This window comes from Acartia tonsa, chromosome 3 (genome assembly GCF_053477335.1).
Source record: "Acartia tonsa isolate MP-2025a chromosome 3, ASM5347733v1, whole genome shotgun sequence".
NCBI lineage: Eukaryota > Metazoa > Arthropoda > Copepoda > Calanoida > Acartiidae > Acartia > Acartia tonsa.
This window is the reverse complement of record NC_137262.1, coordinates 43,453,934-43,477,850: the sequence shown is the minus strand read 5'-3', so window position 1 is coordinate 43,477,850 and position 23,917 is coordinate 43,453,934. Positions and strand designations below refer to the sequence as shown.

The window sequence follows — 23,917 nt, the reverse complement described above, 5'->3', positions numbered from 1 at the left end:
GGACGATTAATAACTACTTTAGGGGAGCGTACATCCACACAGAAAAGACAGCCCCTGGAAAACCTACCACCTCAAAAAAAAATAACAGGTTAAGTGGAGGGTTGCCCCTTAACTCAAGTGCCCCTAGTAGGTGCCTTTAGGGGCTTAGCCGGTAGTCATAAATATTTTAGGAGTAAATTCTAGAAAATTTATTTAATTGTAAGAAATTATAAAAAATTTTATATAGAGTTCATTGTTTTCCGGTCATAGATTAAAAGAAAAGCAATGACAGAATGATTTACAAAAAGTCAGGGATCTTAAGGGATAAGACTATGAGTTCACATACATCCTTGATAAAAAAATATCCCTTTGTAGAATAAAATTCGGGTCTGTTAGTTTGAAGATTTAATAGAAATATCCAATTTTAAAAAGTTTCTTAAGGTTTAAAAAACAACTTAGGTTATAAAATACAATCCAATGTCCCCTACCTCCCTACTAAAATAATTCTCATTTAAGTGATATAGGTTTGAATTAAGCAAAGCATTTGACAATTTGATATTTCTTATGCCTGGTATTTATAGAAAAGGTTGGGCCGTCCAAGCTTATATTAAATCAACAAACACCCTCGAATTGTTTGCCGCTCCTTGTCCCATTGGCAGGAAATTTAACAAAATAGAGGGGATTATTCATAAATTAGATATTGATCACATTATTTTCAAATATTAATTTTAAGGTATCTATATTCCCTGGAATTAATTAAAATGCTCGTTGTCACAAATTCGATTAGAATGTTTTAGTTTACAATATTAATTTATCATTACAACAACATGTGCAGCTATTTACAAATAAATAGAAAACAAGGATGTCTACAAGACGCGTAGTGTGTCTTATTTGTTCCTAAAGATTTCGCTAACCGCTGAACTTGAAGATCTCATTTTCAATGTCATTAGATAAAATTATCAGAATGTCTATGTCCATTAGTACCGAAGGATCTTGCTAACCAATGGACCTATCTGGTTCTCCTTTACAGCGAAGCTTCGTTTAGGTCTCGAGGAGGTTTGTAACTATATTTAAAGAGGGGGGCCCTATGGGAGGGGGTCCCAAGAGAATTTTACCTTAAAAAATAGGGTCGTAGTTGCCAGTATCTTTATAATGTAGTGAGCTTATATTTAGTTGGAGGGAGGATTAAACCTTACAACAGAAAAAGTTCTTTGAAGCTATAGAGTCACCATATAAAAAATGAACTTTAAAAGTATCATGATATATTTTGTCTAGATTTAACTAGTAGATTTAAAAATAATCAGGAAAAAAAGTAACATTTTTTCACAAAGTAGAACCTAGCAATGACGTCCATTTTTTTTTAAAGGGGGATAAAATAAATGGGTTCAAATGATTGAGGGGGATAAACCTTTTATTTCCACCTACTATGGTGTAACTTTTAGTCGCTAATAATTATTAGTTGCATTTAGACAAAAAGAAAACAAAATATTAACTAAAAATGTCGGAAGAAAGACAAAAAGAAAACGCAAAGAAAATGAGCCTCTCAACTCAGGTGATTTCAAGTTACAACCTTTTCCCCACAATCCCCTTCGTAAAAAAATAACAGACAACTGTCTGTCTATAATAGATGGTTCTATATGCCACTCCTTTACAGCTTATTGATAAGTACCCACACACTCATAAGAGAAAGTTTTATACTTCAAAAAGTAAAATTTATATTGGCGGATTGACAACCTCCCATCTCTTGCAAATTTTTTTATTATAAAAAAAGATTAATGTGTTTTTTTTACAATGAAGAAGATGAACATGTCCTTTTTCTAATTTTGGTGAATCAATATTTACAATCATTCTTTTATTTTAACTTTTCTAGGAAAGATTTAAAGTTTATTTTGTTTAGATATGTGTATCTTTAGCTGTGGGTGGTGTATCTATGTGTCAAGGGGTGTTCCTATATATTATCTATACTAGCGACTACCTAGCATCTAGGGGCTCTATATTCGAAGGGATATGGAAGGGCAGAAAAATAACATCTCAGGACCTATAAAAGGTTTTCATTGTAAAGGAGAGACATTTCGGTTCGGATAGCGAGATCCTTCCGAGACAAAAAAAAGCTTACTACTTTCAATAATTGGACACATACTGACAGCTGCAGCCCTAAAAGTTTTGACATTTTGACAAGTTTTAATTTTCGATTGTTCTAGAGCTTAGCTTTTAGGGATGTTGTCATCCTTGTTAATTATAGGAATACCATTTAAACAGGGGCAAATATGTCTCTTCCGTCAAGTATTATACCTGTTATAATAAAAGAAGGATCACTTGTCAGTTCATTTGAAGCAGCTTCTTGGCTAGGTAACTTTTTTTTCTAAGACTAATAGATTTGTTCTTAGCCTCTAGAGGCTTTGTCAGATTATGGAGTTTGAGAATAACTTTATCTATATTTTATACTTTAAAGTTTGGTAAAATAATAACCCTAAGAGCGTTATACCTAGTCCCCACCTAAACCCATTAACAAATTCAATATAACATACCAATATTAAGCTTCCTAGAAAACTCCATTGGTATTTTTTTTCACGGGAGCTTCACTCCAGGGTGCGTTGGAGATTCCCCCACCCAGCTTTTTTGTTTTAATTACAAAAAAGAAAAAGGAAACTTTTTTTTGGGGGGGGGGGGATTTTTCTTTTTTAGGGAGGTGGGAGTGTCCCACCCACCAAAAAATTAGCTTAATACTAACACAGGACCAGTAGGTATATTCCCTTAAGAGTAGAACCCGATCGGTTCAGCGGTTACCGAGATCTTAAGCTACAGACAGACAGAGAGACATCGTTCTACTTTGTATTATAGACAGACCATGTACAATATTTTTAGAGCTGTTTAATTTTTTTTATATTCAGCAACTTGCTTTGCAATAACAGCCGTACCCTCTTCCATAATTGGGGGAATTTTAAGTGACAAGGTAATTCTAAAAATTTTAAACAAAATTAAACAGTATTGCATTTTTTTCACCATCTGATAATTGTTATTTATCGTATTTTCTTATGTTGAAAAATGCTGGAAACTATTTTAGGAGGTTTTTAAAAGGTAAAGCATCTACAGTGTGTTTTTTTATGAGAACTTTTTTGAAAGCAATTTTACCCCACTTATAGTTATCAGAATTTAATGATTAATGGCTTATTTTCTTCGTTTTTTAATGCAATTAATAGAACACCAAAAAAATATTTCAGTTTTTATTTAAAAAGTACAGTAAAATCTAAAATTCAAAACATAGGTGACAACATCTAAAAATGGTTTTAGCGCATTTTTCTTATGCTCAAATATTCAACCTTTTGCAAGAATGGCTGCTAAACACTTCAAAGTTGAGATATAGAGCTAAAAATGTATACAGATACTATTAGGGACATGTACTAGAACATATCAAAGTTTGAAGGTCATATCTCAACCAGGGAGGGAGTACTGGCCCCCCAAAGTGGACTACAGACAATCCAATTTTTTCTAGCAAAGGGTAGAAGATTTAGGCATAAAAAAATGCGCTAAAACCATTTTTAGATGTTGACACCTAAGTTTTGAATTTTAGATTTCACTGTACTTTTTAAATAAAGATTGAAATATTTTTTTCCTGTTCTATTAATTGCATTAAAAAGCGAAGAAAATAAGCCATTAATCATTAAATTCTGATAACTATAAGTGGGGTAAAATTGCTTTCAAAAAAGTTCTCATAAAAAACACACACTGTGTTTTGTTAATTAATGATCACCAGTGACCGACAACCGCGCTTCAGCCGCCTGTAAGTCTCAGGGAAATCAACCTTTACGAATTTTTAAAATCAGCTGTAAGTTGAAACTTGACCTAAATATGACAATTTCTCTTCTTTTTTTAAAGCATCCTAACTTTATTTGAGGCTTAGTCGCGTTTTACGCGCGGCTGCTGAGCCCTGATAATAACGTCAGTATTTTGATTTTAGTTTGGACGAAGAAAAATAGCAATGCTTTCAATGTTACCCCTTCTTACAGGCAATAATTTAATATTTAGTTGTGAAGCTATGTTATAATTATGTTATACTGGTTGGTTTGTTGTTGTAAAAAAATATTATATGAAGTGGCGTGCACAGCGATTCAATAGGGGGGGGGGGGGTATGAAACCATTGGAGCATGTAAAAAGGGGTGGTAAGCCTTAAAGGGGGGGGGGGATTAACACCCTCCTACGTCACGCTTACAGCCAACCCAAGACTAAAATCTAAAAACCAAGTAGGTTTCTTTGTACAATTTCTCTAATATGGATGGCATTATTGGTTCAGTGGTTAGCGAAAACTTAACGGACAAACATACAAAAAAAAACCTTAATACTTATTTTTTTTTGATTTTATCAGTTATAATATTTTTGTAGGTCTTATCCTGATTTCTACAACTAACTCTTTTCCTTTAATGATTATTGGTAAGTAGGTTTTACATCTTGATTTAAAACTTTAGAGAATCAAATAGATAACAGTATTACAGTAGAGCTTAAAGAAAAGATCGCTCATAGAGTAGCTTCGCTAATAGATATGAAAGATTAATTTACCTCACCGTAAAGAACTAATGAAAATTGTATTTGTAGGCAGATGTTTAAGTTCTCTAGGAGTTTGGATTGGTTTTCCAAGTGCTAATGTTCTATTATCAGAGGTAGGAAGGTGTTTTTTTAGTACATATTAAACATTGCACTGATAATCACAACAGCTGTTTTGGGGAGTGTAGAAAACAATAATCTCCTAAAAAAACACCAAAATTTAAGTCGTAGGGTTAAAATCCTTCTCAACCACTCCTTTAAGGTGTACATAGAGACCTCTAGGCGCATAGCTACTAGTCATAATAGAGGCACAGAGCTACTATTGGGCTTACTTGTCCTTGTTTAATAATAACTAATTTTATTTCAGGTTGTTCATCCAAATGTGCGAGGCACACTGGGAGTTATACCCACAGTATTTGTATCAGCCGGTCTATGTCTTTCTTATCTGTTAGGTAATATATAGTGACACTGGGAGTTATACCCACAGTATTTGTATCAGCCGGTCTATGTCTTTCTTATCTGTTAGGTAATATATAGTGACACTGGGAGTTATACCACAGTATTTGTATCAGCCGGTCTATGTCTTTCTTATCTGTTAGGTAATATATAGTGACACTGGGAGTTATACCACAGTATTTGTATCAGCCGGTCTATGTCTTTCTTATCTGTTAGGTGATATATAGTGACACTGGGAGTTATACCACAGTATTTGTATCAGCCGGTCTATGTCTTTCTTATCTGTTAGGTAATATATAGTGACACTGGGAGTTATACCACAGTATTTGTATCAGCCGGTCTATGACTTTCTTATCTGTTAGGTAATATATAGAGACACTTGGAGTTATACCTACAGTATTTGTGTCTGCCAGTCTATGTCTTTCTTATCTGTTAGGTGATATAACAGATAGTCAATCCTAGGGACACTGGGAGTTATATCCGCAGTTTTCATGTCTTCCAGTCTATGCATTTTCACATAATAGGTTATATAATAATACAATTATGCCTTCATTAGCTGGAAAATTTGGTTAATAAAGGGCAAAAGTCTTAGGGTGGTTCCAATACCTACCACGAAACTGGTTGATTAGGTCAATTTTTTATTATTGGTTAATCAAGTGGTAACTTATTATTTCAATTGACGAGAGTACTACAAACCCTACCATAAATCTGCTTATTTAAACTTTGAAAAAAATGTTTTTATCTTTTAGGGACGCTGCTATTCTAACCCTTAATCAACCTAACACAACATAAAAATATCATAAGATTACTTTTCATTGTGAAAGTATAAGATCCTATTTTCAGGTTATCTTTTAACATCATGGAGAACTATGGTATGGATCTTGTTGTTTCAGCCTATTTGTACCTTCATTGCTTTATTCTTTATGAAGGTAGATCAATACTACTTTTAAGTTTTTTATGTTATTGTCATGTGAAATTAGCTTTAGCTTCTTTAAAAAGCAAAGTTACTTTTCAATTAAATTTTTGTCAAAAGTCTCATAATGCTAGTTTTCTTGAAAGTTTAAGTTTTGGGATGGTTGTTGGTATTTTGTCTAGATAAACAATATTTAGCTTAATATTTATGTTAAATTTATATGTAAGAAAGCAATGCTGGTGGCGAATACAATCATTCTTGTTTAGTAACATTTTTTAAAAATGAATGAATTTGATTTTTAGGAATCTCCCTATTGGCTTATAAAGAAGGACAGAAAGGTAAGAGTTTTGGATTATACATATAAAATGAAAATAACTTTGATAATACATTTTTAAAAGGGGGACTTATTTCATGGGATATTTCATCCAAAAAGAGCTTACTCTTTTAAAATTTGTTTCTCATATACAATTGGATATTTAACATTTTCTTAAGTTCTAAAAGCTTTATGATTATGTGAGCTGTAATCACCAAAAAATGTATGTTTTTTTTGGTTTAAATAAATGTTTTTATTGGAATTAGCTAATTAAATTCAGTAAGGATATTATTCAAACTTAAACACAATAAATATTTTTAATTTTGTATTGGACTTTAAAAATATTGTAAGGGTCAAAACTATATGTAAGCTAATAAGGCGATAGACTCTCAGAAGCGTTTAGATTTATACATCTATTATTTAATCAAAACAGGTATATTAATGCATGACAGCTATTAAAAATTAAAACATTATATATATTTGACTGTAAGATACAATAATCCGTCTAATATAAATAAAAAAATTGGGTATAGTCCCTTTCGTGACATCGCTTCTACCAGAAAACATTTTTTGTTCATATTTAGTCACATATATTTCATTCCAATAATACGAGCGACGAAATTTTTGGACGATTTAACTTCCCGAAACTACTGATATCTTGATTTTTATGTTTATTAGTAAAACAGTCATCAAGATACAATATAGAAGCGTTAAATAGAAGCTCTTTATAGTGCCTATAAAAATGACGTCATACAATACAAATGACCAATTATAGATTAATACACAAACTAAATTAACAATGGAAAGCCAGTATACATTTTATTTGACCAATGGAAGGCGAGTATGACGTCATCTTTTATGGGCACTATATACTCACAATTTTGAAGTACTTTTTATTAGAACGAAGCAGAAACATGCCTGCAATGGTATAGAGGTACAGAATATGAAATACAAACAGAATTAGATGATCTGGTCAAGAAAAATAAAGAACTGGCTTTGGTAACTTTTGTTCCTATCAAGAATCAAAGCTACTATTTAATTCTAATTGTCCTTAGGACTGTAAAATAGCTTCTAAAATTCAAATAAAATTATATAGCTAATATTGTAAAGAAAATAACATATAGGCCTCATCAGAATCGAATTTTCTTTGATTTCTTTTGCAAAGTTAGTTTATTTTCTACTTTGACAATATGTCTATTAAAAAGGTGGATTGGACATTCGACTGTAAATTATACGCCCCCCCCCCCCCTGATATACTTTATATACTAGATTGATATCGTCAAATTCCAGGTAATGCACATGCCATATTTATTATTAATTCACAATTATTGTTCAGGAATCAACAGATGAAAGTACACTATCCATTGTATTTTCTACAACTTTTTTCAAAGCTCAGCTATGTTCAGGTAAAAAAGGAATAATCCTTACATAAAAGTAACATGATTTCTATCTGTCCGTCTGTCCGAAGGATTTCGTTATGATTTTCCTTTACAATGTAGATTCTCTTCTTATAGGTCCAGGGAATATTGATATAACCCCTTTCCCCCACCTCACGTTTTTGGGGATCTATATAAAATCTCCACCGTACCCCCCTAGAGGTTAGTGACGAAGCAGCTAGTGGTCAGAAAGCACGAAGCTTTCCATAACAGTTGAGATCTACCACTTTTATTATTTTCAAGATCTTACTGGTAAAAAACAACAACCTTTTAATTATAGGATTGCTGATGTTCTGCTATCAATTGACTGGTATTCCTGCTCTTGTAATGTTCCTAGCTAGCGTTTTTCAGGTAAAACATATGCTAATGGATATAGAATACGTGGATACTTTGAGATTCTCACATACACTGACAAAATGCTTCTCACAGCTGGCTAATGTAACCATACAACCACCCTTAAGAGGTTACCCAATAACTCTCTTGACCATGGAACCATGGAGGAACGTATTGACTAAAATTTCCCCCTTAAAAATATCCATGTATTCTATATCCATTATTATGCTTCACGACTCATGGATGTTATCATCCTTGTATGATAAAATGTTGTTTACTTAGTAGGCGTGACAATTTCAAATTTTTCTCATGACATTTTTTTTCTTCATAATTTAAAGCTATTGTTCATAGTTTATACAATCCTAAATATTATGTATAAATGTGAGTTAGGATTGTTTTAGCTTTGTTTAAAAAAAGTTAGGTTTCCTCGAAGTGCCTAGTTGAGTAAACAAAACCTTTAGCACTTATAATGAAATAAATTTAAAAAGTGGAAGTGGCGGTTTTTTATGTGTTTGTGTTTAACTTCAGATAAAGTTAGGTTATATTGGGCACAAAGATACCCCGCAGGGTTAGAACCCTTCCTCAGGGATCATGCATTAAGAAAATGACTTTCCCCTCCGCTTATTTAAAAGAAATAAGGGGTAGGGTATTTATGCGCTCATTTGTCACTTTGAGGGATGGCACAAAAAAGAATAGATAATATTTTTTTTTATTTGAACAGGATGCAGAACTTTCATTTGATCCAAGTTTAGCCCCTGTTCTAATTGGTATCACTAGGTAATTTTTTAGTTGTTTTTTTTAACATAAAAATATTATATTTCCTGTTAGTTATGCTATTTTAATTAAACTTAGCTTTTAGATGATTTTTAAATAATTATTTTACCAAAGTTAGGTGCCTATTATTAATAGAAGACAAATCAGGAGTTTCCTTAAGAGCTCAGTCCCCCTGTATCTTGAAGAAAAAAGATTTGAAAGGGGGGGGGGGGGTAGTTGTATGTTACTCTATGCTAATAAGTTATATCATTAACACTAACATATTTCAATATTTAATATACTTTTTTTTATAAAAATTTGAAATATTAATTGATTTCCATTGACATAGATTGGTTTATTTTATTTGATTTCCTTGTTTAGGATTGTGATAGGAATATTTTCCTCTGTGGCAATGAAAACTGGAAATCGTAGAAATATTTTCTGTTTCTGCTCTTTTATTCTTTGTTTGTGTTGCTCCGGTATTGCTGGAGTCTCTTATTACAGGTGAATATTCACATAGCTTTCCTATATAAAGTAGTAAGGGTTTTTGTATGAAGCTCAAGATTTCAAAAACTATTTTACTGGTTCAAGGGTGGTTTTGGACTATTCTATGCCTTAGGTTTTTTTTCTGGCCCTTTTGAAGACAGAATCACTAGATGCTGGAGGCCCAGCCGCTATCCCTTATTAAAAGTAGATAGGTTTTTATCTAAAGCTCAAGATCTCGGGAAATAATTGGTTGTACTTTTCTTGAGAGTTTTATAAATGTCTTGGGGTGGTTTTAAGCTATTTTCATTATTTCCCCCGTTATCCCCTGGTAGTTAGGAAAGAAGTAACTAGTTTCCAATAAAGACATACGAACTCAATATCAGACAGACAGAGTAATACAAAAAATAAACGTTCAAATATCTGTACTGTCTGTTTAGAAAAATAAACATGGAAAGTCCTGTTTGGCTCGGCTACCTCCCCTTCATTCTGATTCTGACCATGTTCATGGCACATTCCTTTGGTCTACATCCAGTAATAACCATTCTAACTTCTGAAGTTTTTCCTACAGCTATCAGGTTTAATATTTTAAAAACATTTATATTTTGTTTTCTACAGAGTTGCTTGTCATCAAAGAGTTAATTATTTTGTGATTATTTTCATTTTCTTAGGCTACAAATAAGGCTGGATGTCTTGTAAAAGTTACCGTCAGCTTATACCAACAACGAAATTAATTCGAAAAAAGCCCGAAACCTATACCTGATTTTCAGATGTCGTTGGGGGGCAACACTTAGTAGAATTGACGACCCTTTTTTCTGTCCCACAAATATAGTTTTAGATTTGTTTCGCTTGTTGGCTATACCTTATTCCTGAGTTCCCCTGAGCATAAGCATTCACAAGACATGATTAATAATATTCTGTTTCTAATGAAATATTCGTTTATCAGGTCTTTGGGCAATGGTACCACGACTTGCCTAGGAATGGGAGGTACGGCCATTATATCTGCAATATATCCTTATATTTTGAGGTAAACATTGTTCTTTAAAAGACGTAAAATTTAGATTGTGCATATTTTAGATATCACTAAAAAGTATGTCCTTGTTTTTGATGGATTTTAAAATTACAAAACATGATTGGTAAAAATTTAGTTTGGTGGAATTGACAATGCCAGTAAAAATTTTATTTCTTTGGGGATTTTAAGGAATAAGATAATGAAAGATTGATGTACTGTACCATTAATGATAAACAAAATAAATTGTTGTAGATTATAATTATTGGATAAAATACTTGACACTATTAATTAGGACCTATCAATCAATACTTTAAAAAAGTCTCAAAAGTTTTTAAGACAACAAATGAGATAGCATGGTTTAAGAAAACTTTGGGTACCAGTATAATTCTAATGTCCACTCCACCCTTCTTGATTACTGTCATCCTAATTTATATTTTTAGTTTTGTCGGAGTGGAAGGATGTTTCCTAGTATTCTCGCTGAATTCTCTTCTACTAACATTGTATGCTTTCTGTATTATACCAGACTTTAGGAAGAATAGTTTTTAATAATTGATCATGAAATCAAAAAAAATCCAAGCAAGCCATAAATAAATTGTAGATCAAAGATCCTCTATAGATGTAGAGATAGACAGACAAAGAAGAGAGAGAGAGAGAGAGAGAGAGGGGGAGGGTAACATAAATCAGTATATAAAGAACAAGGATGACAACATACATAAGTGGCATAGAACGAAAGTCATGACAAAGTGAGTTATAGACAAGAGGTTCGATGACAAAAGAAAATCTAATATTGAGCAATATAAAAATTATATTCTTAAAAACCAGAGGCTTGAGTCTATCTAATATTGAACGAGGAATGGAAAAGAAGAAACAGATAAATGTCACAAATGCTTAGAATATTATTTTTTCAAAACAAAAAAACCAATATAAAAATATTTTGGATTGTATTTTACTTGTTAAAAGAGTAGCTGCTCTATAGCAAGTGCATGTCTGTAAGTTAAGAATACTGTAGTATCTACGCAGTCTTTAAATTTTTGGTTAGTTTAAAGTATTTTACCTTGTAGTTATAATTTTGATAACAAAATATTTAGGATAAATGCAACATATCAAGTACCAAGAGTATTTTTTTATCTTAAGACGACCAAACAAGTTATTCTATTGCTTAATTTAGGCCTAATTGTGCTTTACTTCCTTTTCTTCTTTATTTAGATACTAGCGGATACGCCCCTAGAAGCCTCTAGGGGCACTGGTAGGAGGGGCAAAATTCGACCTCAAGCCATTTGAAATTTGAGTTTCAAAAGAGTTTTAAAAATTATTTCTTGGGGGGAAGGGGGGGTCAAGACACCCTCTCCAAAAATAGTTTAAAACCTTCCCAGGACCTATAAGAAGCTTCACTGTAAAGGAGAACAATATCGGTTCAGCGAAATCCTTCGGGACAGACAAAAAACGCTTACTACTTTATATAATAGGATTCTAACAAATAACCACCAAACCTCTACCATATTTTCCATTTTTGGATCTCGAAACCTCGAAAATATAATTTCATACAACAATATTTGAATTTATTTGATAAAAAAGAAGAAATATTAATGACATTTATAACGTAAAATGATTTGTGGCTGAATTTCTTCGCATATTAAAATGTTTATACAGGCATTTTGCAGATAAAATGCATTGTCCAAATTTAATAATGAAAAAAAATATAATTTTTTTTCTTCAGCAATTTCTGTAGACCTGAGTTTAAACCCCTCATAACGATAAACCCATGTGAAGGAATTTTTTTTATATTATTTACTTTTAGACATAGGTTTTGTTGAAAAGAAATTGTATGATTATTTTCTGCAATAGTGTCCCAAATTATTCAAATTTGACTTCAAATAAAAAGTGGTGTATGACTTTGTTGATATATTATGAGTAGGCTAGGTACTTTAGAAGGTCTTGAGAAAATTTGGTAGAATTATTATTTTTTTTTTGTAAAAATAAGTGCAATCTTGTTAATGATATACATTCTTTCATCACTGTACAAAAACTAGAAATTAACCAAAGTGTATAAATTCAAATATTAAAATAAGAAGCTAGGCATGACTTATAAATATTTTCGGTCAGGTTTGCAGATTGATGAGTGGATGGTGTCTTCGGCTGCGGATTTTCTAAAAATTAGTCTTATGCAGGAATTTAGCTGCAAATGTACTTTATTTTATAGGCTGCAGTTGAGTTTAGGTTTGTCCAAGGATTAAATTGACAGCTATGGCTGTCAGACCTGCTTTGAAGAGCTAATTATAAAATTATAGATTATAAAATGTCAGCACAAATTTTACACGTTCTCTTCGATACTTTAGTAGTACTACACTGAATTGAAAAATAATGCTTAAAAGATCAATTTCTTTTCAAAAACAAAAATTTGCAAATATTAAAAACCATATCAACAATTACGTTACTTTCATTTATACACTTTGGAAAGTAATTTTCCGGTTGTTACGGGAGAACCAGAACTTTGAACAACAAAACAACAATTTTCAACTGAATGCAACATAACATTAAAACGTGCAGTTACAAAACAAGAACAATCATGTCCATAGAACAAAGGAATAAAATAAATGTAAATTACCTTTATAAAATAATACCAAATATATAGAGACTGAAAAAAGGAACAGTAAAAATATGGAACATAAAGTACCCCAATTAAAGTTGAATAAATAATTGGGTCAACTTCAATAATTACATAAAATATCAAAAACCTAATGTGTGGTTTTTATTTATGAATACTTTATCGGATTTGTTTATAAACATATTTTGACATATTCAAAGATAATAGATATTTATCGCATCGTGTTATAGAAAGCTTTCCACAGATATTCAAATGAAAAATACAACATTAAAACCAGTTTTGTTGGCCCCAAGAGGCCTGGCTAACAAAACCTCATTTTACGATTTTAATTTTAATATTCGTGGAAAATTGTCTGTTATACGATGGCATTCATAGTTTTTCAGTATGGCTGATAACAAGTTCTAATCCAGCGGATAGTAATCGGTTGCAAAGCCATGCTTGAAAGAATATTTGAATTTGTATTTAAAACTTAGATTTTCCTTTATTTTGAATGAGTTAAATACAAACCAATTGGCATGTCTAAATAACAATGAATTGGTGAATTATAAATGATTATATGAGGATGTTTACTATTAGTGTGCACTGTTTATGAGATATTATTCTTTTTCATTCTCATTCAAAATGGTCAAAACACAAAAGGATGATACATTAGTGCTTTGAAAATTAGTGTTTATACAAAAAAGTCAAAAATTTTGGCGTTTTCCCTCAAAGTTCCATGTGGAGCACAGAATTCCCCCCTCCTCATTTAAAAAAATGAAAATAATCATAATTTTTAAATGACACTAAATATGTGATAGAAGTGGGGTGTAGGTTGTTTATCTATGTTTCTGTCTCTCTAATAAAAGCCTGCAGAAAAATATAATTTTAGGTTTTTATCTATTTTGGGGAATGACAGTTTATAAGTAAATCCCCCATAAAAAAAACAAGAATAATTTTAGTATTTTTTTCAGTAAAAAATTGTCCATATGGGTTAGTAACAGAAATTCTGTAACTCTATTTTCGTGTTGAAATGTATATACATGAAATGAATTAGCTCAAGCAAGCAAATGTGATATACCTATTTACCCCTTCCCCCCTTGACCTAACCCTTTCCATTAACCCTAGCATCCTATGTTATGACACCCTCCCCTTTTTAACACCCGCGCGCAACCTATGGTTAATTTGCCTTTTTAAAGTGTGATTACAAAACAGTAAATTTTCTTGAAGAAAAAAACATATCTTTATAACTTAAGTAAAACCTATTATTTTTATTAAATAAGAAGTTTTTCAAAGGTTTATCATATAAAAAATTATTCCTAGTCAGTAAAATACTAATTTAAATTTAGCTATTTGAAAAAAATAACATATATTATAAAAACACTAATTATTGCTAAACCCAGGTGGTTATGGTTATCTGTACTGAGACGGTTACTATGACTGTTAAAATGTTGTATCACAGTATATTTCTTATTGATAACCCACCCTGTAACGTGGTGTGATAATAACAATGGAAAATAACGTAGGAAGTCGCCTCAGGTGTGTGTAAGTGCCAATAACAATAACTCAAAAAATTATTAAAGTCAATTTCATCCCTTTATGGTCGGTTGAATATTTATGACAAATTTAGTGAAAATTGCGCAAGTAAATACAAGTCAAAAGACATTAAAGTTCTTAAAATTTATTTTAAATGTATTTTTTACTAACCTTTAAACTAAGCTTAAACTTCTTTAACTCGACACCCCTCTTGAATTTTATGGAGAAGGGTATCAGAGACCATTGTCAAGGAATGTGGGTGGAGTGTATCCACCCCCTTCAAATTTGTCAGGGGGTGAAAAACAACCCCTTCTGGACGCCTTTGATAGAAAAACTTCCTTAAATTAAGAGTACTATAATATTTTTTTTACCAGTCACAAAGGGTTAAATCCAATCATACGGACCTAAAAGCCATAACTCTTGATATGATTAGTAGGTTTCATGTTTTATAAACATTCATTGTCCATGATAAACCATTTCTATCTATATTTCCTTGGAATAGAGGGATGGATAAAAGTAAAAGAACTAATAGAAAAGTTCGTAAACGCTCTTAATCTGGAAGCAATTTGTTGACATATATTGACAACAAATGTAAAGATTTATATAAGATTAAAATCAAATGGAAAATGGATGTAGAATATACGTGGATATTATGTAATTTTGTATTTAATTTAGGTTGCTGTTAGGATGTACATCACTTATTGGTCAATTCGTTCATCCAGTAGGATTTTTGCCAGCTATTAGTTTAACTTTATTAGAGTACATGCTAATCTGGTATAAGATCCAAGTAATAATACATCCATTGATTAAAATAAGTTAGGTACACCATCTATGTAAGCCTTGCCTATGTGCTTATAGGCATGCCATACATATATTTAGGAATACATCTTGGAACATATTTGATTCTAGCTATTGTAGGAACTAAATGTTTGGATTAAATTCTAGTTTACTCTTTCCGTTATCCCTGTAAAAAAGCCTTGTTTTTAAACTTCGCTAATAAATTAATGATAATAAAATTGAATGGAACATGCTATGTCAAAGATTTAATACCCTAAGAATCTATCAATATTGTTTGGCGTTTTTTGTTTTGATTCAGCTACTATACAAGTTTTAATATGATGTCTTTGCGATATTTTCATATGAAAATAATAATCATAATTATTTATGCTAAAGGTTTAAAAGTAGTTATTAATCGCATCGAATTATAAAAAGCTTTCCGCGGATATTAAAAGCAAAAAATATATAATTTAAACCAGTTTTGTTTCCCTCTAGGGGCCGAAGGCGCAGGCTAACAAAACTGTTACGATTTTTTTTATATTCGTGGAAAATTGTATGCAATACGATGCTATACATGATTTTTCAGAATGGCTGAGAACTGATTCTAAACCAGTGGATATTAAACGGTTTCGAAGCCATAGTGGAAATCCAGTTATTTCTACAATATCTAAATAGGTAAAAAAATAATAAACCTATACAAAAAAGAATAAAATTAAGACGTATCTATTTACAAACGCTGTTTCAAAAAAGGCCTGAGTAACTTAATATTTCTTATTTAGACAAGAATAAAACAAACCAAAGATGATAGACTAATTTGTGATACCATATTCGATGCACAACTTGACGTTTTGATAAGAATAGCACCTGCATATGGGTCGACGAATTCCCCTTCTTCTATATACTGTCACTCATCTGTTATATCAGTAGTACTTATATACTTATAAAATTTATTAGTGGCTGTACCCCTTGCTTCTATGGGCTCTATATTTGAAGGGGTAGGTTAAAATCTAAAATTAGAACTATCCCAAACCCTTCCCGGAACCTATGTGAAGCTTCCATAAACTGGAGAACTATCGGTTCAGTAGTTTATGAAATTAAGACAAAAAAATCTTACTACTTAATATAATAGATTAGAAGAATGTGAGTCAGCCCGTAACTCGAACTATTTACCGGTCAGATTGATTAATATTACATAAGCAAAGGCTAACAAAATCAAATAACATAGAATAATAGTTTGTAGAGAAGCTTTACTCCTTGAAACAAACATAGGGTTTAAATGTATTCCAGATATGCTGAAAGATAATCAAAAACATATTCAAACACCATACTCAACTTTATCTCTTTATCTTGTTACAAACAAGGAATAAGATGTGTGAAAGTGGCATAGCCAAATATTCAAATGCAATATATTTTAATGCCATACTAACACTTAATTGTCCAACAAGAAGAAATAAGCTATTTAAAAAGTAAAGATGCCTATCTAATGTTACTATTCTTCAACCTAAAACTTAAATTTAAAAAAAGTTATCACGTTTAAATTTGACATGGAATTTCTGATAATAATTTAAGACCTAATTAAATAATTGTTTGCCAATTAACCTGGCACAGTTTCCAAAGTTAGTTATAGAGAAGTTACTTTACTGGAGTAAAGAACTTAAAAAACAAAGCCCAATTTAACCCCAAAAGGCCTTTAAACAGAGACACTCTACAACTTGAGTTTATACTTGTAAAATAATTACAAATGTAGATTTATCGAAATTTAATTTCTTTGCAAAAGATCTCCTGAACATATTCTCTGTACACTTCGTTGCTAGGGGCTACACTCCAAGAAGCCTCTAGGGGCACCTAAGGGAAGGAGTAGGGAGTCTTAAAAGTCTAACCTCTACTTTCATAGCTTTATATGGAAGAAAGTAAAAAAATCGGGAGGATTTCTAGATATAAATACCTCTTTGGAATGTGAAGGTACTCTCCCCCAAATTAGTTAAAACCACTCCTTGACCTAGAAAAAGCTTTAATTTAAAAAGGAACCATATCGGTTCAGAGTTAGCGAGATCCTTCGCAACAGACACAAACACATCCTGTTACTTTATAAAACTAACTTTGAAAAAAAATATAACTTGATTTAAGAAACAAATACTTAAAACACCGAGCGTCCTCTGAAGTGATTATCAGTCCATTTAAAGTTTAATGTGGTATATTTGGTTATTCATAGGTTTAAAGTTCAAACATCAGATACAATTTTAAATATTGCTTTAGCTTAAAATAATCATATTTCTTTTATGTAGCGTAGCGTTACTTTAACTCGGCTGTTCTGCTGTAATTTATTTTTGATGACACACATTTTTAGCGATTTGTTTTTACTTAACCAAAGAAATATATTAATTTGTTTTTATAAACTGAGTAAAAAAGCCTACTAATGATCTGAAGTAATTAAAAAATCCAATAATAAAACTCGCGTATAGTAAGTAATTTTTGTGCATTTATGTGTGCTACGAGATTATTAGATTATTGAGTTTAGGCTATACTAGATTATTTATAGTTCTTCTTATACAGGCACCGGGCCTGTAAAACCCTTCACTGTAAAGAAGAACCATGTCAGTTCAGCGGTTCACTACGGACAGACACATTGACAACCTCTTACTTTTTACAAAGTTAACTGTCTTAGTTCTGAGGAAAGATTTCATTTTTGCAAACTTTTTTTGCAGTAAAATCCGTGTTTTTTTTGCAAGTATGAAGAAACAGCCAAAGAAATCCTCAATGAAAATGAAGATGATATATTTAAAAATGATAACAAAAAGTTTGAAGTAAAAACAAATTTGTTTAACTTTTACACTGTCATTCTCCAAATTAGATTGGACTCAAAACATACCTTTATTTAGGAGCGTAGCTACACTACACAAGTCACCTACGTCGGTCTTCCAGTACAATATGTATTTATCGCTTAGTAATAGAGACAATGATTTAAAACAAAAAACAAGTTTTAATTTAATAATTTTTGCTTCCTTTCATTTGAAATACGAAATAATATTTTTTAGTATGGCACAAAACTGTATCTATAGTTATAGTTATATTTCCATTTAGGTGCTATATCAAAATATTGAACCAACTTATCCTTGTTTTTTTTATAGCGAAATTCAAACGCTAAATGTCAATTTCAAAGCATTCAACCTACAATTAAACCATGTAAATACATAAATGATAACTTATTTTCATAAACCTTAGAAATTATCTTTTATAAACTAGTCTTCTTTTATAATCTTGAGAAAATACACGATTTAATAAGAAAAATATACGTTATGCTCTCTATTCATAAATAAAATCCAGGAACAAGTATTTAAAATATTCTATATGTTCCATAACGTGACGTCTTGTGATATAGATCGTGACAAATTTGATGATTTCAACAATTTAGACAATCACTGTCTCAACAATGCTTTTTTACACTAGGAAAATAGACGTACACAATAAATTTAAGAGAAAATATCCAATGTACCCTGGGGTACAATGAATTTTATGTATATAGACAAGTAGACAGATATAATGTACATTGTATAAAAGCTACCAAAGTTCAAAGCTCCAAAAAAACGTAGGGGAGGGGAAATTATTGAATAATTTTCTGACCTATTCCTTAATCCCAAGAAAATGTGCATAAAAAATAAAAGTGGTTATCAAAACATATACACTAATACACTCCTAAGAGTTTTTACTCTAAGAGCACTCTAATACCTTTATACTTTCATAGACAGACAGTTTGAGTGAGTCTAAGCTTTATAGAACAGCTATGTGTGCATAAAATACATTAGATATGATGCACTAAATCACCTAAAAATTCCGCATATTATTTGCAAGATCAAAAGGTTTTGAAAAATTTGCTAAATTAGATATTATGATTGTAAGATAATGATAGATATAAGAATGCAGTATAGATTTAGCACGAATTTTATAGTTTGCAAAGAAGGGGTCTTTTGGTTGGTAAGATCCAAAGAGCCTAAAAAGAACTCTATTTTAAATAATCTACCATCTTATCATCTTCATTCCAGGGACATAAATAGTTCTCTATTCTAAATAATCTATTAGTATGTAGAAGAAGGCCATATGATACAATAGACATAAACTTACCATCTTCATTCCAGGGACATAAATAGTTCTCTATTCTAAATAATCTATTGGTATGTAGAAGAAGGCCATATGATACAATAGACATACTCTTACCATCTTCATTCCAGGGACATAAATATTTCTCTATTCTAAATAATCTATTGGTATGTAGAAGAAGGCCATATGATACAATAGACATACACTTACCATCTTCATTCCATGGACATAAATAGTTCTCTATTCTAAATAATCTATAAGTATGTAGAAGAAGGCCATATGATACAATAGACATAAACTTACCATCTTCATTCTACAGTAAGTGCAGTCAATATTCTCTAAAATGGCTATAACATTTGGAATGATAGTGCAGCTATTACCTTTTATGATACAAATAAGGATTTTAATTGCCAATTATCTGAAAAGTTTACTAAATAGCTTGCGACATAAAACTTAAGTCTATCAATCCGTGCCATGCTACAAATTGTTATCTATCTGTATGTCTGTTTGTCTTATCTATCTATTTGTCTGTCTATCTATCTATCTTTTTAACTATTAATCTTTCTATCTAACCATCTATCTATCTATCCTAAACTGTTCTCACTCTTTTCCATAATATTTCTGAGTGCTAACTAGTTTGTATTTCTATCTGTCTATCTATCTATCTATCCTAAACTGTTCCCCCTCTTTTCCATAATATTTCTGTTTGCTAACTAGTTTGTATTTCTGTATATCTATCTATCCTAACCTGTTCTACCTCTTTTCCATAATATTTCTGAGTGCTAACTAGTTTGTATTTCTATCTGTTTATCTATCTATCCTAACCTGTTCCCCCTCTTTTCCATAATATTTCTGAGTGCTAACTAGTTTGTATTTCTGTCTGTTTATCTATCTATCCTAACCTGTTCCCCCTCTTTTCCATAATATTTCTGAGTGCTAACTAGTTTGTATTTCTATCTGTCTATCTATCTATCTATCCTAAACTGTTCCCCCTCTTTTCCATAATATTTCTGAGTGCTAACTAGTTTGTATATCTATCTGTCTATCTATCTATCCTAACCTGTTCTACCTCTTTTCCATAATATTTCTGAGTGCTAACTAGTTTGTATTTCTATCTGTTTATCTATCTATCCTAACCTGTTCCCCCTCTTTTCCATAATATTTCTGAGTGCTAACTAGTTTGTATTTCTGTCTGTTTATCTATCTATCCTAACCTGTTCCCCCTCTTTTCCATAATATTTCTGAGTGCTAACTAGTTTGTATTTCTATCTGTCTATCTATCTATCTATCCTAAACTGTTCCCCCTCTTTTCCATAATATTTCTGAGTGCTAACTAGTTTGTATATCTATCTGTCTATCTATCTATCCTAACCTGTTCTACCTCTTTTCCATAATATTTCTGAGTGCTAACTAGTTTGTATTTCTATCTGTTTATCTATCTATCCTAACCTGTTCCCCCTCTTTTCCATAATATTTCTGAGTGCTAACTAGTTTGTATTTCTGTCTGTTTATCTATCTATCCTAACCTGTTCCCCCTCTTTTCCATAATATTTCTGAGTGCTAACTAGTTTGTATATCTATCTGTCTATCTATCTATCCTAACCTGTTCCCCCTCTTTTCCATAATATTTCTGAGTGCTAACTAGTTTGTATTTCTATCTGTCTATCTATCTATCTATCCTAACCTGTTCCCCCTCTTTTCCATAATATTTCTGAGTGCTAACTAGTTTGTATATCTATCTGTCTATCTATCTATCCTAACCTGTTCCCCCTCTTTTCCATAATATTTCTGAGTGCTAACTAGTTTGTATATCTATCTGTCTATCTATCTATCCTAACCTGTTCCCCCTCTTTTCCATAATATTTCTGAGTGCTAACTAGTTTGTATTTCTATCTGTCTATCTATCTATCTATCCTAACCTGTTCCCCCTCTTTTCCATAATATTTCTGAGTGCTAACTAGTTTGTATATCTATCTGTCTATCTATCTATCCTAACCTGTTCCCCCTCTTTTCCATAATATTTCTGAGTGCTAACTAGTTTGTATATCTATCTGTCTATCTATCTATCCTAACCTGTTCCCCCTCTTTTCCATAATATTTCTGAGTGCTAACTAGTTTGTATTTCTATCTGTCTATCTATCTATCTATCCTAACCTGTTCCCCCTCTTTTCCATAATATTTCTGAGTGCTAACTAGTTTGTATATCTATCTGTCTATCTATCTATCCTAACCTGTTCCCCCTCTTTTCCATAATATTTCTGAGTGCTAACTAGTTTGTATTTCTATCTGTCTATCTATCTATCTATCCTAAACTGTTCCCCCTCTTTTCCATAATATTTCTGTTTGCTAACTAGTTTGTATTTCTGTATATCTATCTATCCTAACCTGTTCTACCTCTTTTCCATAATATTTCTGAGTGCTAACTAGTTTGTATTTCTATCTGTCTATCTATCTATCTATCCTAAACTGTTCCCCCTCTTTTCCATAATATTTCTGTTTGCTAACTAGTTTGTATTTCTGTATATCTATCTATCCTAACCTGTTCTACCTCTTTTCCATAATATTTCTGAGTGCTAACTAGTTTGTATTTCTATCTGTCTATCTATCTATCTATCCTAACCTGTTCTCCCTCTTTTCCATAATATTTCTGAGTGCTAACTAGTTTGTATATCTATCTGTCTATCTATCTATCCTAACCTGTTCCCCCTCTTTTCCATAATATTTCTGAGTGCTAACTAGTTTGTATTTCTATCTGTCTATCTATCTATCTATCCTAACCTGTTCCCCCTCTTTTCCATAATATTTCTGAGTGCTAACTAGTTTGTATTTCTATCTATCTATCTATCCTAACCTGTAATCTACAGCCTTTGAAAAATAAACAGACCTGCCAAAGGTTGGAGCAAGAATAAAGATTAAAATTTCAAAAAAAAGATAATCTATTTTGAGTTTTAGTTATTATCCTTAAATTAAGTTTGTTTTAATTGAATAAATACGATTAAATAACAGTATTTCTCGTATTCATTCGAATGCGGTGGATAGGAACCGGTCTAATCCATATGGAAAAAACTATGTCTAGCATCGAATTATATCTAGCTTTCTACGAATATAAAATGTACAATCATAAGATTAAAACCAGTATTTTTAGCCCGTGCCTTTGGCACCTTAAGGCTAAAAAAAACTTGTTTTAATCTTATAATTGTACATTCTATAACCGCGGAAAGCTGTTTATAATACGATGCGAGAAATAACTATTATAATCAAAGGAGTGCAAAGTGTCTACCCTAATAATACTCTCTTGACAAGAGTCTACGTCCCCCACCCCCCCCCCCCCCAATAATACCCAAGGGGGTTGTCAAGGTAAAACGTTACGTTTAAGAATGTTGATGAAGTAGAGGTTGAACCATAGAATAAGGAGATCAACAACTAAGGGAGTGGATACGCACCCTTGACACCAAAATGACACCCGTGTAGTTGTCTTTAATACATCCCCCTAAAGCTCACACCTCAATCGATGGTTTACGGGTGGTATCAAAAATCCTAAGGGTAGTGTTAAATTTTTCGGATACACTTTAAAAGAAAAACTGGTTGGTCATAGGCAGGTTTTAGTCCATGTTTTTAATTTCCTGTAAAAAACTAGTCTCAATAAATTACCTTTTCATTATATAACAAAGATTGACATACTATGTTGAAACTGTACTGTTTAAATGAAATCTTATCTTGAAATTAAAATTCTAAATCTTAGTTGCAAGATATTATAGGTGCAATATAGAGGAAAGGGTAGAATAGAGTAAATTCAAATCGAAAATTAGTTTTCTTTAAACATATATTAGTAGATATAGTTTAGAGCCAATACATGTAATATGAAGCTTCTTTTTAGTAGCAAACCTACCTTATTCTATGGACCTACTCTTTGAGTCACTTTGTCTGTCTGTCTGTCAGTCTGTAACGCTTTAGTCAAAATTTAGTTGGTTCCAAACACGTAGTGTCCAAAATTTTTAAACCAATAATTTAACCTACAAAAGTGGAGATTTTGTTTGTCATCATTAGAGTTGAATTTTAATATATCGTTAATTGTCTTATCCCTTAAAATACCTGATCTTGCCCCCGTCTAACCTACGTACTCTGCCTATAAATAAAGCAATATATTAACCCAGGAATAAAAGGAATAACTATTTAATAAATCTAAGGCAAACTAACATTTAACTAACAAAGACTAGTCATAAAAAGTATTTTAATAAAAAGATTAATATATGCTAGATGATTATTTGCTTGCTGTAATGTCCAGATAATTAACAATACTTTTATGACTTTATATAAAGTATTTTAGCTATTCTACTATCTTTTAAGATTTGGCAGATTAACATTAAAAAACAATTAATAGTTTAATGGATATAGTATACGCGGATATATTGACAGGAGAAAATTTGTCGTCAATAAAGGTTGCTATAATATGGATTTATTTATTGGTCAGTTCGTTCATCCAATAGGAGGAGAGGGGATGGGGTAAAGGGGGTGGATAGGATAGACGGTTATTTTAGCCACCTGCTATTATGACTTTATTAGAATACATGAAAATGCGGTGCAAAATTCAGTATTAATACATCGATTATCAGATTATTTTTTTCTCTTTACTTTACAAATCCTTTACACCCCTGGTAATAAGTTTGTATGAAAAATTAGCCTGCTAATGAAAATAATCAGCAGATAATGG

General features: G+C 31.5%; 3 protein-coding genes across 4 annotated transcripts in view; 2 read left to right on the top strand and 1 right to left on the bottom strand.

The window, feature by feature from the left end:
* The window catches only part of LOC145314271 (poly(U)-binding-splicing factor PUF60-like), a 141,876-nt gene that overhangs the window by 65,123 nt on the left and 52,836 nt on the right, over positions 1 to 23,917 (bottom strand). The window lies entirely within an intron of this gene.
* Positions 1,437 to 4,024, top strand: LOC145314900 (uncharacterized). Its single transcript, XM_080154977.1, has 5 exons — positions 1,437 to 1,531; positions 1,877 to 1,922; positions 2,242 to 2,328; positions 2,871 to 2,932; positions 3,938 to 4,024. The coding sequence occupies exons 1-5, from the start codon at positions 1,478 to 1,480 to the stop codon at positions 4,022 to 4,024; spliced, it is 336 nt and encodes a 111-aa protein (XP_080011103.1). The 5' UTR covers positions 1,437 to 1,477.
* On the top strand, positions 4,357 to 10,793 carry LOC145315266 (facilitated trehalose transporter Tret1-like). Its single transcript, XM_080155294.1, has 13 exons — positions 4,357 to 4,407; positions 4,570 to 4,634; positions 4,886 to 4,970; positions 5,818 to 5,903; positions 6,190 to 6,225; positions 7,101 to 7,199; positions 7,537 to 7,606; positions 7,917 to 7,987; positions 8,691 to 8,746; positions 9,104 to 9,226; positions 9,646 to 9,783; positions 10,152 to 10,232; positions 10,658 to 10,793. The coding sequence occupies exons 1-13, from the start codon at positions 4,398 to 4,400 to the stop codon at positions 10,761 to 10,763; spliced, it is 1,026 nt and encodes a 341-aa protein (XP_080011420.1). The 5' UTR covers positions 4,357 to 4,397; the 3' UTR covers positions 10,764 to 10,793.

Coding starts and splice junctions, on each gene's coding strand:
- LOC145315266 (XM_080155294.1), top strand. Junction 7,200..7,536: donor AAAATAAAGAACTGGCTTTG/GTAACTTTTGTT, acceptor ATTATTGTTCAG/GAATCAACAGATGAAAGTAC. Junction 7,988..8,690: donor TCCTAGCTAGCGTTTTTCAG/GTAAAACATATG, acceptor TTATTTGAACAG/GATGCAGAACTTTCATTTGA.
- LOC145314900 (XM_080154977.1), top strand. CDS start 1,478: ATGTCGGAAGAAAGACAAAAAGAAAACGCAAAGAAAATGAGCCTCTCA. Junction 2,329..2,870: donor TGAAGCAGCTTCTTGGCTAG/GTAACTTTTTTT, acceptor TTTTATATTCAG/CAACTTGCTTTGCAATAACA. Junction 2,933..3,937: donor GGGGAATTTTAAGTGACAAG/GTAATTCTAAAA, acceptor TTTTGATTTTAG/TTTGGACGAAGAAAAATAGC.